At 37.4% G+C, this 14,654-nt stretch overlaps 1 protein-coding gene across 1 annotated transcript; it reads left to right on the forward strand.

Annotated features, from left to right (window-relative positions):
* The first annotated feature begins 126 nt into the window (after positions 1–126).
* LOC138334757 (mucin-2-like) lies at positions 127–13,201 on the forward strand. The gene is made up of 10 exons (XM_069283469.1): positions 127–347; positions 3,262–3,547; positions 3,973–4,077; positions 4,524–4,574; positions 5,054–5,157; positions 6,077–6,144; positions 6,696–7,534; positions 7,641–7,752; positions 9,218–9,363; positions 9,556–13,201. Exons 1-10 carry the CDS (start codon positions 324–326, stop codon positions 9,564–9,566), a joined length of 1,746 nt encoding a protein of 581 aa, XP_069139570.1. The 5' UTR covers positions 127–323; the 3' UTR covers positions 9,567–13,201.
* Positions 13,202–14,654: the final 1,453 nt, after the last annotated feature.

Genomic DNA, 14,654 nt, shown 5'->3' on the forward strand with positions numbered 1-14,654 from the left:
ACATGTTAGCCTATAATACATTGATCACTAAAGTTTATGATTGCATTGATCAGTATCTGTATTTTATATTAATACACTACAGGTCAGGTCGGATAATTGATCTAGCAGTGAACTGTTTCTGAAAGTATGTACACATACAAAATGGATTGAAGGTCAGAGAAGCGTGAAAAGCTGGTAGACCCCATGGATTACAGGTATGTGTCGAGGTGTGTGTACCAACGTACCATACACATATGCAGTGACAGGGTTGAATCAGCTGAAAGGAGTACATGTACATAAAAAACATTGTGGGTATGACCTAATAATTACCAACACCCTCAGGCATGGCCAGGCAACAAGGCATACAGGTAAGTACAAATGAACTCATATATGTTAATTATGATTTTATAGAGTATATAAAGTATGTGTTACATAAAGATACAAATGTCGTGCGTCACAGTAAGTGATTTTATACCGTATTACTAAATATGTATATATATCTATTTAATGTTGACAGGATGAGTCCGACCTTGTGTCACGGCTTCCCTACGTGGTTTTTTTACGCACATTCCTCCCCAGTATATACATTGTAGCGAATGACCAATATCTTTCCTCGACCCACTGACACATTTTACCTAAATTGTTTAAACATCCGTTCACAACCTACGTACGGATCACGCCCTTCCCCAGCCTCCGAACCCAATAATTACATACATACAAACCCCATCCGCCTACAACACTGTTAACATACATGTACATCCGTCCCCAGCCTACGAACCCACTGTTTACATACATATATTTACATTTTCACTGCAGCCCCACTATGTAACCTTACCAAGCGCAGTTGGCAGTCATATAGACAATGAACATCAATCACTCATTTTGACGTCATTATCATTGTGACGTCACCTTTTGTCGTGCAAAAAGGTGTAAAAACCCTTGGAATTTTATCATAAAATTGTAACCCAATGTAAATATAAGCATCGGACGTCTTTCAGTTGGGATTCATAGCCAATATAAATGCCAAATGAGTAGAGGCAAATTCAACATGAAGCGCTAGCGCACTTCATTGAATTTGCCTCTGTCCAGTTTGCATTCATAATGGCTATGAATGCCAACTGAAAGACATCCAATGCTTAACTACACCCGTCCCCAGCCTACGAACCCAATGTTTACACACATGAACACCGGTCCCCAGCCTACGAACCCATTGTTTACATACATGTACACCCGTTCCCAGCTTACGAACCCTCTGTTTACATACATGTACACCCGTCCCCACCTTACGAACCCACTGTTTACATACATGTACACCCGTCACTAGCCTACGAACCCACTGTTAATATACATGTACACCCGTTCCCGGCTTACGAAACCACTGTTAATATACATGTACACCCGTCCCCAGCATACGAATCCACTGTTAATATACATGTACACCCGTCCCCAGCTTACGAACCCACTGTTTACATACATGTACATCCGTCCCCAGCCTATAAACCCACTCTTTACATACATGTTCACCCGTCCCCAGCCTACGAATCCACTGCAATTATGCATGTACACCCGTTCCAAGCCTACGAACCAACTGTTTCCTACGAACCTACTTTTTACATACGCCCGTCACCAGCCTACTAATCCATGTATGCCTACGTTCAGCCATGACCCATGGCAAACTCAAGCCAATGTAACTGACTCAATCTAACCTATTTTTTATTTTACTACTTTGTTTGATGTATTACGTTGTTTGGCATATCGACCTTACTTTGTTGTTCATTTGTTTCCAGCCAACAAATTGGTAATACGCACCTGTCCACAGCTTAGAACACATTTGTTGTGTGACCTATATATAGTTGTTACGAGACAATAGAATTGCTTTTTATGGGTAAATCTTCACGGTATTTTCCTTCAATCATACAGGCGTTACGTATGGGGAAAGGTTGGGAAGCGTATACCTGTGTGAATATTCTATCGATTAAATGTACTGACCTACGGTACAGTCGATTACGCTAGGTGTTGCAATGGCGGGATTGATATTGTTGGTGTTTCCAATTCTTCTTCCATGTCTTCATGTATGGGTCAGAAGTTCGAGGATTACACTAGTACTGCGAACTGTTACAGGACTATAGATGTAATATAATGGATATTGCCCGGACACTGCCGCTGATGAAAAATGTTAGTGTCTTGCACCCTTTAGAGTAATTTTTAATATCAATGGAGCAATGAGACTTATTGCACCAAATATATTGTAAGGGTTTATATGCATGTTTAAATCCCATGCTCTATTTCATTCGAAAATACACAGGGAGAACACAAATCGTAAAGTATTCATCTAACAAAATAGGCTTTGGTGTTGTGCTGAAGACACTTGATAACATGTAGGAGATCAGACATCGCCCGTATAGGTCTCGATATATTGATTAAGTTTTGCAATCATACCTATGGTAATTAAAGCTAGACGGATGTCAACTTTGATATTTGGATGGAGTGCTCATTTTGTCTGATTAATGATGAATCGAGCATTAAAGATGGCGCCTGCACATTACAATCACTAACATACTAGTGATAGGTATTATGAAGGATTAATTTCCTTTCTATGACAAGTTTCAAAATAACGACACACATTCGCATATAGAAAGATTTAAAGTTCCCTTAATTAAATGTTGTCCTTTTGATAAATACGGATCTTTCATTCGTTCCGGTCAATGTTTTTTCCTCCTGACCTGTCATGGTGTAGCCTTGCTGTTGATGTAAAATGTGACTAAATTTGTAATAAGATTTTCTCTATAACGTCTTCCTTGATTCTCTATAACGTCTTCCTTGACAATGTCTCGTTTTGATCGTTATGTTGTATATTATACCGCTACATCCCCCGTATACAGTTCGTTGTGTGTGCGAATGTCTACGTTTGGGAAGGCTGCGGTATTTTCTTATTGTGTCTCTTTAAAACGGTGGAAAATGATACAAAGTATTAAATAGAGTTGGTTATAAAGGTAAACTAAAAAGACAAGTTACTAAAAATGTCTTTTTGTCGTCGAAAACAGTTATAAGATAACTCCAGAAAGGATAGGTTGATTAGGGTATATAGTAGCACAGAGTTGAGTTGAGTTTGGTGCCAAATGACTACCTACCAAGATATGTTAAAGGCAAGTTAACAATTAAATTCCTCGTATGTGATAACTTCGGAAAGAAGTAGAACATATGACATTGCTGGAAGATCATTTCAGAATGGGTACCTAATTCTGCGAGCTGAGTTATGATATCATTTTTTTATTGATGCAGTATGAGGTACCCTGGGATAACATCATGGATGACCGTATATATAACAAGAAAGATCGTACCGGGACTGAGAGTACTGATCATGCTGATAGCAATACCGGAACGTTTGGTCGCCGGTCAACGAATTCTAACCGGACCCACAGAAATTCAGACTACCTTCAGCTGATGGATTACCAAGTAGGCGGGTCTCAGTATTCCCTTAGTGATCCTTCACAGGTTTACGATAACACGACTTACCCTAGGGAACAGTTTCCGGCTGGACGATACAAAAAACATAGGACTTATTCAGGTATCATAATCAGCTTCATAATAAGTATTCAGATTTACGTAGAAAATTTGTTTCCTATTTGGAGTGTTTATACGTTACAAGTTAGAAATGTGAATTAAATTACTACACCATCGTTTACGTTATAATATTTTCCACTGATTTTCATAAAAAATGATTCAATTTAAAACATTTCTAAATAACGTGATCTGTAAACTACGGCGTTCAGTGGTAGACGTACATAAGTTATTTTTGTAAAGAAGTTTTGATATTGATGGAAGCATTACAAAGTATACTATGATGAGAGGTCTTGATGTCTTCAATTATCATGCACTATTTCACAGTTTATGAAATGAGTCTCATGAACTATTGAGGGTTATATCCCCATTAATCCAAATAGAAATGTAGTCCATCCCTAATGAGTTGTCTTATCCATTACATCCCTACAGAGGCTACCTCGTCCGAAAGATGTGGTCGTCCCTTTGTTATTGCCACTATTGTCGTGGTTGTGGTCCTGGCTCTCGGAGCGGCCACTGTTGGACTCTACTTTGGTGGTGAGTAAATGATACTGGCTGGTGATAGGACCTTACACTACTCGCATCAAGTACAATTACTAATTGTTTATGTATCGCCAATGTAAGATGTGTTATAATCTAAATTTCTTTTGACTAAAAGACATGGATATATCCTATAAAAATTACAACAGAAAATGAAAATTTCCAGTTAATGACGAGTAACATAACAGACATGGTAACAACAATGTCAGTCATGCTGCATAAACCATAAGTAATATCTTTATACTTATATAACCAAAAAGGTGAAGTGTCAAAACATGCCACGGGACTGCAGTGACTTCAATCATTTCAGTCCTGCGTTAATGACATGTATTTTAATAATAACAAGTTGTCCATGTAAAGTGACCCAGGATTTGTCCAGAGCATTGCAACACGATTATACTTATTGTTTGTATCATTCACAGTGTAATTTGTTTCATATCTAGTTTTTAAAACCACCACGACGCAGACTACACCATCTCCTGATACATTGACAGGTACGTAGAGTATTTACATGTGATTCAGCAAATGTTCATTTATTATGTAGACCTGTATCTCATGAATACTTCGTGTTATTTGGTGCATTCTTATTTTCCTACCTCAAGGACTCTTGATTATTTTATGGACTTACCTCCAGACAATTAGCTCAGTATATTTTGCGAATACATAAGACACTGATAATGGTCCTTGTATCACAATCCTAGGTAAAAAATTAAAACTATCGTGATGTCATGCTATACTGTATACTGTTGACGTGACTTTTTCATCAAATCAATTTTTAGTAACAAAAACCTAATTTTCGCCAGGTTATCGTAATGATGAATTCGCGCAGTCGCCGTAATGGCTATATACTAGTAAATAATACAGCAAAATAAATTATATAACACAATCATATGTTATCGCATCATGTCTTACATTAAGAGTAGCGCTAAAACATGTACGTTTACAGTAGTTGCTTTCACGTCTATTCCCTTAGCATATGCTACAGAGTTTAGACTTACAGATCAGACATGGGATCCGAGACTTGCTGACCCCAACAGTCCACAGTTTGATGCAATGAAGGCAGATGTACAGTCGGACGTAAGTTGATACATTCTAGTTAGAAAGTAGTTGATAATTGACATGTAGATCATGAATTAGCTATAATGATTTTGACCATCTCTGTATACAATAACTGCTTTGAGGTGAAAACAATCTGTGATAGAGGGAACTCGTTTTATACTGCTATCTCATTGAAGCAAACGTCCATAGACACCGACAGCAAAGTACTAACTCGCAATGTACTTACAGCGGACAGGACTAGTCGTCTAATTAGTTTTACTATACTGCTGATGCCTTCATTTTTGAAGTCAGAATATTTAGGTATAAAACCGAAAACAGTCATTACGGAGGCGAAGTCAAGTTCAAATCAACACACGAAACAAAAGAATTTGTATCCATTTGGGTCATTATGTGGTTCTTCGATTCTAAGCAATATGATTTCAATGAAGATACCTAAGGGTCAGCTGCATATTATTTTCTATTCAAAACATCCTTATTTTTCTGGACTTACAGTCATGGAAGGATAAACATTTTCCATTATTTTAGTTGCCCCATCTTTCAAAATATTAAGTTCTGTTCCTGGTGAGCGCTTAGCATAAAGAGAGTGTGACGACTGGTTTATCGATAGTCAGTATAATGTGACCGGTGGGGGGTGTTGTTCGATGTCTTTGTCAGAATACTTCAGTGATATAGCACTTTGAAAAGGGCAAACGTTCCACTCAACAAGATGACACAACAAGCGCACCATGCACTTCATTCCCGCTGCACATCGCATACATGGGATGCTGTTAATTGGACGTTTATGTAACCAAACAAACAAAGAAAACGACAATAATTCCATTATTGCAATTAGAAGTAACATGGATATATCACAGCCTCCCAAAACATAGACATCCACACACGTAACGCCTACTGGGGAGGCCGTGGCCGTTAACCCCTACATATTATTTGTTTTCAGTTGACAACAATTATGAGCCAAAGTAGTTTGAAATCCAAATACCAAAGTGTTGAGGTGTCTGGATTCAGGTAAGATATTCTTATAAACGATTTGTAAAGTCATAATGTGGGTAATTCTAATGTAACAATAATGGGGTTTGCAACATAGATTGCAAATGTTTGGGGTTTTTTGGGGTTTTTTTTTACATCAGAAGATGCTTAATTATACGGGCTATTACTTGTTACATTGTAAGGTATTTGACTGACCAAGAGTTCATAGCTGAGACACCGTCTTCCAGTTTCAAACAAATAAAACATTCTTGTTCTATACATTAATATACTCGTATTCTATTTTTTTAAACAAATTGACTATATAGTGTTAGACTCATACGCTACTATAAGTACACACTTGTGCTTCCAAGGTTTCTATCCACGGATTACACAAGTGTAAATAGCCTCTGCGGGTTATCTGTAATTTAATGGAAAATATAAACATCGCGAAAATAAGACACTACACGGTAGAAGAGTTTGGAGCACTCATCAACTGTAGGATATATCAATATTGTATAACTAAAGTATATATTTCTCTTGCATTTCTTTTTTTTCTCAATACAACGCTTATTTTGCTATTTTACTTCCAGCCAAGGGAGCATAAAGGTCGAATGTGTAATTACGCTTTTGGTTGATGATATTTCTCCACAAGATGTAAGGTCCAGCTTGATACAGTCATATATTGCTATTGCAAAAGTCAATCTAAAAGTAGCCAAAGCCATGGATACTACAACAATATCCATTACGTTGACACAACCTACCACCACTGGAGCAACAACTTCTACCACTTCAACAACCACTACAACTACAACTGATACCACACCAACAACTAAAACTACCACTCCAACAACTACTTCAACTACCTCACCAACAACTACTACAACTACCACACCACCAACTACTACAACTACCACTCCAACAACCACTACAACTACCACACCAACAACTACCACTCCAACGACTACAACTACCACCTCAACAACGACAACTACCACTCCAACAACTACCACTCCAACAACTACCACTACACCTATTACTACCACCCAAACAACTACCACTCCAACAACCACTACAACTACCACTCCAACGACTACTACACCTACAACTACTACAACAACCACTACAACTACCACTCCAACAACGACAACTACCACTCCAACAACGACAACTACCACTCCAACAACTACAACTACCACTCCAACAACTACCACTTCACCTACTACTACCACCCCAACAACGACAACTACCACTCCAACAACGACAACTACCACTCCAACAACTACCACTTCACCTACTACTACCACCCCAACAACGACAACTACCACTCCAACAACGACAACTACCACTCCAACAACGACAACTACCACTCCAACAACGACAACTACCACTCCAACAACTACAACTACCACTCCATCAACAACAACAAAAGGTAGGACAATAAGAAAGAAACCATTTTTTCCGCATAATATGAAATTGTGGGTTTTAACTTTATCGCCAGTTCTATGCATAAATTAATAGACTGAATTTTGTTTTAGGATTGTCAACACCTCCGGTGTGCCGAAATACATCTGTGGCTTTACAGCTACTGTTTCAATGTTTTGACTTGGCATCTTTCCAAAGCTTGACCACTGATGATGAGAAGTGCGAGTAGGTATTACTTAAACAATTGATTTAACTTATACAAGCATTATTCAATTACTTATCTAACTTTTCTTATCAATTATTAAACATAACTAGACTATATAAATCCAAACTTCAAAACCGTTACCAGGCCGACAAGAATAACCCCTTTCAGTCCATCCATTACTGTTTGGGACAACTGACGTTCAAACACATCAACAAAATAAAACAACCACAATACCAGCTAGCTATAGTTTATAATCCGACACATATAAACGACAATCAAACAGACCCTCCCACTACACTGTACATAAAAACACAACTTAAGGTTGAAGATCCTGTCTATGCTGGTGATTTTTTGAATGCCGATGTATCACTTCTTAGGTGTACTTGAATATAACTTAGTTGGTATAATCCGTCCTAACCTCAAACATTACTGTTGACTCGTAGATTGTTGTGTTTTGTAAATTTTAGCAAAGTGTGTAAAAGAATTGTAAAATTCAGTTCTGCAAATCCACGTGGTTTAGTACATATTTCTGTCCATATATATGTTTAATATTGTTAATAGCATGTAGTAGGAGCGATATGTTGACCGGATTCGAATTTACAAAGGCATACACATCAAGTCCTTTTGACCTTGTCAGGGAAATGACGGCTGTAGATAATAATATGCAAATATGGTATATATGGAACGTCCAAATGATACCAATGTACAAAGTCAATGTTATAATGACATTTGAACATAGTGGGGATTATGTTATTTCAAGAGTTTTAAATGCATTTCCACAAATCTGCATGTTTTGCCCCAAACACAGTAGTTTAATATTTTTTCTCAAAACTAGTCTTCGTTTTATGACCAGTGTTCATATAGGTACATCATAGAAGTATTTGAGAGGGTTGAAATGCCTTCCTTTAAACTATATTTGCATGTTATAATCTACGGCCGTCAGTTTTCCTACCAAGGTCAAATAGGACTTGATGTGTAGTCTTTTGTAAAGTCGGATTCGGTCAAACCACCGGTCCTAATACATGCTGCTATAAACCCTAGTAAACATTATAGGATTGTTATTTGGTCAATCACTAGTTTAAACTCTGTCTTAAACCCTAAAAACACGTTCCTCTCCAGCAATCAAAACAGAAGACAAACTCCTACAATACAACAAACTCATCATTCTCCGCCAAAAGATATACAGTTTAAAAATCATAATTTTGCAAATAAGATTCAGAACACCGCTAAAATTTCAACAATATCATGATCTAACTGTTCATGACGGTTGATATAGCTTGTGTATAGATTTGCTTGAATCTTTGAACACAAATGATCATAAAAACGGTCGAAAACAATGGTGATTTGTTTTGTAGGTAACTGATCACTGTTGTAATTTATTCTGTTGGTAATTGATCACTGTGATTATTTATTCTGTAGGTAACTGATCACTGTTGTGATTTATTCTGTAGGTAACTACTATTACAGTTGTGATTTATTTTGTAGGTATTTATCGGGTGTAGGCAACTGCCTGCAAGGGAAAATTGAGACCACATATGGCGTAACGTGTGCTTATAGTGACCAGATATTTATCATCAATTCGTTTGCTGCCCTAGTTACATCGGCGCTACAATTTGACCTAATGAATATATGTGAGTACCATTTAATATATATAACGATTTACCTATAATAAAATGTCTAATAAAAGGGCGATAACTTCAGAAACTATGAAATATCTTATGTGGCTAAAACATCGTGACTATATTGGTGTGGCGTATCTTTTGAGTTGATTGAAAACCCGTTCAACATGCATTAGTGCCTTATAAATTATTCATCTATTCCAGGTAATTTTTGACGACGGCGTTGACAAATGAAGCTGGATGTTGCGTGTGGATCACGTGATCATTAACTGACCAGACCGGACATTCGAATCTTAACCAATGATATTCGGTTTGGGAAGTTATATGACATACCACGAGTTACATAAGTTTATGGTTGTAGTGTGGAATCTCCCGCATCAAACAGGAATGCTGACAAGTCGGGTCTGATATCGTGGGGAAGCGAAAGGACACACTTGGTCTCAAGTCTAGACGCAGGATAATTCGAAAAATCACATACTTGGTTCAGAAGTCAAGACTGGACAAAGAAAGCTCATTTGATCTGCTTGAAATCTAGGAGGAATAGAGATGGAACAAAATCGTCAAAAAGTATATAATAAGGGCTAGGCCTCGAAGGTAGTGAAATGAAAAGGACTAGTGCTTGGTCTTAAGTCCTAACTAGACCAAGGTAAAAGAACTAATAGACCAAGAAGAGAGAACTGGCGTACATGTAGTAGTAGCCACGGTTGGTTGTCATATCGTACCGTGAAATACATGTTTAACATGTTTACTCAATGTAAAACTTTATATATTTGTTTTAACTGTTCATATCATAGTCAACAAAGCAACCAAATAATCAGACTTTGTTGGTCCATATATCACCTTAGTGGCTTTACTGACATATGTTACTGGGCCGAAAAAACCGGGTTGAAACTGGACTGCCAAGGTCAATAACATAATGATATCACTGTATCCCCGGACACTCAAATATCCAAATACATCTGCACTTAAGTCAATCATAGTTTAGTGCTTTCTGGTGCTAGGAGATGATCAGTGGGGTGGGGTGCTCGGTGTCTTCGGCAGCATGCTTTAGTGTGATAGCACTATATTTCCATTCTACTTTCAGTTTCCCGTTTGATCTACATGTATGTTAAACCAAATGGGCAATATCACGCTATGAACTCCAATCTGGTCAAGCGTATGAATATTTAACGTTTCAGCCGCGTCACGGACAGTGTATACAATATATACTTACACCTATACATAACGGTCAAATAATTTAAAAAGTGGTTTTAAAGTTGTGTGGTCTATGATATCTAATAGTATTATCATGTTTACAAAATAGCATGTATTAAAAAATACCATCGCATAATTTTCATTTGTGCGCTTGTTTCAAACCGTTTTGTGTTGAACTATATTCAGAAGCTGATGATATGGCTGTTCCGTTTATTAAACTTGGTGACGTCAACACTAGCTCAAGCGGGAAAATTCAAAGGATATACATGTAAAGTGTTGAATTTTAATAATCGTAATGGAAATATAAGTAATAAACTGTTACCAGATTGGACATACAGTTGATATGAAGCCCATCCGTCCGAAAGATAAATATTCATGGCGCCCTAACGGGCGCCATTCTATTTATCTTCCTTCCGGATGGGCTTCATATCAACTGTATGTCCAATCTGGTAACAGTTTATTGCTTAAATAACAGGGCCAAGAGTACTTCTATTACAAGGAAATACAAATATACCACAGCCTCCCAAAACCTTCTACATATGGGAGTCCTTACAAAACTGTTAATATGAAGTTAATCAAATGAACCAAACCAATATTTATATTTTCCATAACATTACTGAATGACACAATGTATACAAACATTGTCAAGTACTTTGAGAGATGTTAATATCAGAATTCTATAAAGATTTACAGATTTACCTTGCGCACGTATGTGCAATTATTATTTGTTACATTATGACGATTTTATTTTGTCCTGTTGCGTACTACATTTGTGTTGGAGGCAACACAATTAATTTACGAGAGAATATTGACGCATTTAGTGCAAATCAAGTAATGATTGGTTTAATGTATATTTATGATGTTGGCGACATAATAGTGAACGTAAGCATGGTTTATGCTAATTAGAGTTCACCCGACTGTGACATTGTACCATTTTAACACGGAATAATCTCCATTAAGATATATTTACTGTAAACTAACTTTCATTCGCGCGCGATTTACTTTCGCGAGTTTCGCGATCCAAGTAAATTCGCGAAAATTCGTGAAATGGAAATCGCAAAATTTAATAGCGCGAAAGGAAGTTGATTTACAGTTCATATATAGGTGCAAAATACTACAAAGACAAACTCGTTTCTAACATATTTTGTGTGTCATAATACATCTTCGATATTCCAGGGATTGCTATCACTGTTTTTATACCAGCACCTGGACAATGCCATAGTAAACTTAAAGTTCTGTGTTTGACGGCAAACGAACAGTTATATTAGTCATTTGTTGCACATCACAATAATTAAATAACGGTACACTTCGGATGATTGTGTGGCGTTGAAATTTGCCATCGATATCCTAGTAATCTTTAATATAAGTCTCTGCAGGCTTGTGATTGGTCTTTTTTATCCTAAACTGCCTTCAGATTTATGAAACACTATGAGATAGTCCAGGAATGGCTATAACGACAGTGATAGTAACCCCTGAATTATCGAGGATGGCATTTGAGTTAATGCGTTCTAATCTGTTGTTACGAGGGTGGGTGCTTTTCAGTTGTGAGCATATGGTGTTAGAACACTGCGTGATACTGTACTCATCAGAACATCGCATGGAGTACATTCATGATGATATTACTTTATGTACTGTACATTCTAAGAAATAATAACTGTGCGTACCTATCTCACCCAAAACAGATTGTTAAAAGTAAATATTGCAGTTGATAGCATTCTGAATACTACAGTCGGAGTCAGAGTTATACCTCCCTATATTAATACAAACTGTATACATGTACTCGTAGAAACTAACAATCCATTCAGGTAAAATTACGTACTGAATTCTGGTGATGTAAATAGTGTATCGGGCATTACATATTATATTTTTTACTGTGATGACTTAAACATTATTGCTCAAAACTCCCACGTGTATTATAAGACTCTTTCATATGTGGATATGAAGGATTGGGATATTCTACCCGAGGGTCACAAAATGTAGTAAAACCCGAGGCTTGCCGAGGGTTTTGCTACATTTTGTGATTCCGAGGGTAGAATATCCCTATCCTTCATATCCACTTATGAAAGAGTATTTTTCTTTCATACCTCGATGTTTTATTGCAATTTTACAGCTATAATATCCCGCCATTTTGAAATAAATTCGGAGAAATCGACGACTGGAAGTCAATTTTCCATACATGAAAATTTACGTGATACTTTCATAACAAATTCCGTTGTTTGCATCTTTCATAGTAAAACCAGTCATATTCGTGGGAAAAAAAAGGTTAAAATTTTACCGAGGAAATAGAGATTTTGTTGACGCCGTGACATCACGAGGCTTTATTGCACGAGTAGCCATGCAGTACAGCCTCAGGCGACATGAGTGTATTGCCCTGGACCAGCCAGTATTACACCCGTAGGTATGAAAGAAATATATATTATATCTTAGCTGTATGTTTAGTTATAGAGTTTATATCTATTTTATAAGAATGAAATTATCATCCCATGGTGGCATTAATCGATGAAAACTCGTCATTTTGTGTACGTGCAGAATTTTTATTTTGTGCAATTAATCGTATATTTAATTCACGCACGTCTAGCTATCTCTTAAATATATGTTTACAATATTGTTTTGCAGAATTTTTTTTTCAAATTTGAATAAAACTCGTTTTTCCCAACTTTCGTTTTGTCTGTCAAAACAATCTAATTGAAAACAGATATTTCATTTTATCACATAATCCACCTGATCACCAGTGATTTCGCCCATGTAATATTTTTGCACATTGCGACGTCTTGACAGAAACAATAAAATGACATCAGGGAAAATAACGTGACGTCAGGATTTCAAGGACGACGGGACAGCATGGCAGATTTTCGCAATACATTTTGACTTGAGATTCTTCGAAATGTAGGTTGTTGTACATACTTATGTGATAAAAAGTATCTTCAATTTGCGTTCATTGTGAAAACGAGTGTTAGAAGTTTCATTTGTGCTAGTCTTTTCTAATATATTTTACATGTACGTGTATAGCACGTGCGTACAGTATCTGATTTTAGTTAGATTGATGTACATGTAATATAGTTTTATCGGTTTCCTTTCGATCTCTGGCTTCCATTGGAATGGAGGATATTTCTGTAAACGTTGGTCTATTCACGAGTATTAATTTGCACATTTCACCAAATATTACACGCGGGTAGAATGTTCACGTTTAAAAGAACCTAATTCCCCACTTTTGCGTAAACCATGATTACAGTAACCTATGTGTGTCCGTCAATCACGAAAACGTGAACTTATTTTCGTAAAATTACTATAGATGACAAAGTCAAATAATTTTGTGGACTAATGGGTGTTTATTTGTTGTACATTACGTGTAACAAATGAAAACCAATGTACTTGAACAGTATTTGCTGAAATGGCTGATATTCTATCCATTCAAGTAAGTTTATAACTCTTGCGAATGTGTTATCCATTCTGATATATCAGGTTCACTTACCATCGTTTTTTACTCCATAGTACGAAGGGAAATAACTCTAGTAGTTTACCTCACATTTGTACGTTTACCTGCTATCGCTGCGGTGGCCGAGTGGTTATAAGATGTCTCGACATATTACCACAAGCCATCCGACCCTGAGTCGCGAGTTAGAATCCCATGTTGCGAGGTTGCCATGTAATGACCGCTAGTCGGTGGTTTTTTGCCGGGTACTCCGGCTTTTCTTCACTAATTCTGGCACGTCCTTTCATGACCCTGGCTGTTAATAGGACGCCAAAGCTAATAAAACCCAGCCCGACCTGTCGATACTCCATGGGTTACTATTACTAACGTTGTATCCACTCCTGGGCCATCCTCGATACTCCAGGGGTTACTATTACTGACGTTGTATCCACCCCTGGACCATCCTCGATACTCCAGGGGTTACTATTACTGACGTTGTATCCACCCCTGGACCATCCTCGATACCCCAGGGGTTACTATTATACTGACGTTGTATCCACCCCTGGACCATCCTCGATACTCCAGGGGTTACTATTACTGACGTTGTATCCACCCCTGGACCATCCTCGATACCCCAGGGGTTACTATTACTGACGTTGTATCCACCCCTGGACCATCCTCGATACCCCAGGGTTAT

This window comes from Argopecten irradians, chromosome 11 (genome assembly GCF_041381155.1).
Source record: "Argopecten irradians isolate NY chromosome 11, Ai_NY, whole genome shotgun sequence".
NCBI lineage: Eukaryota > Metazoa > Mollusca > Bivalvia > Pectinida > Pectinidae > Argopecten > Argopecten irradians.

Excerpts from the sequence above, each read along its gene's own strand:
- LOC138334757 (XM_069283469.1), top strand. The coding sequence starts at position 324 with ATGGCCAGGCAACAAGGCATACAG. Across the intron at positions 4,078-4,523 it reads TGTTGGACTCTACTTTGGTG|TTTTTAAAACCACCACGACG; the intron begins GTGAGTAAATGA and ends TTTCATATCTAG. Across the intron at positions 4,575-5,053 it reads ATCTCCTGATACATTGACAG|CATATGCTACAGAGTTTAGA; the intron begins GTACGTAGAGTA and ends CTATTCCCTTAG.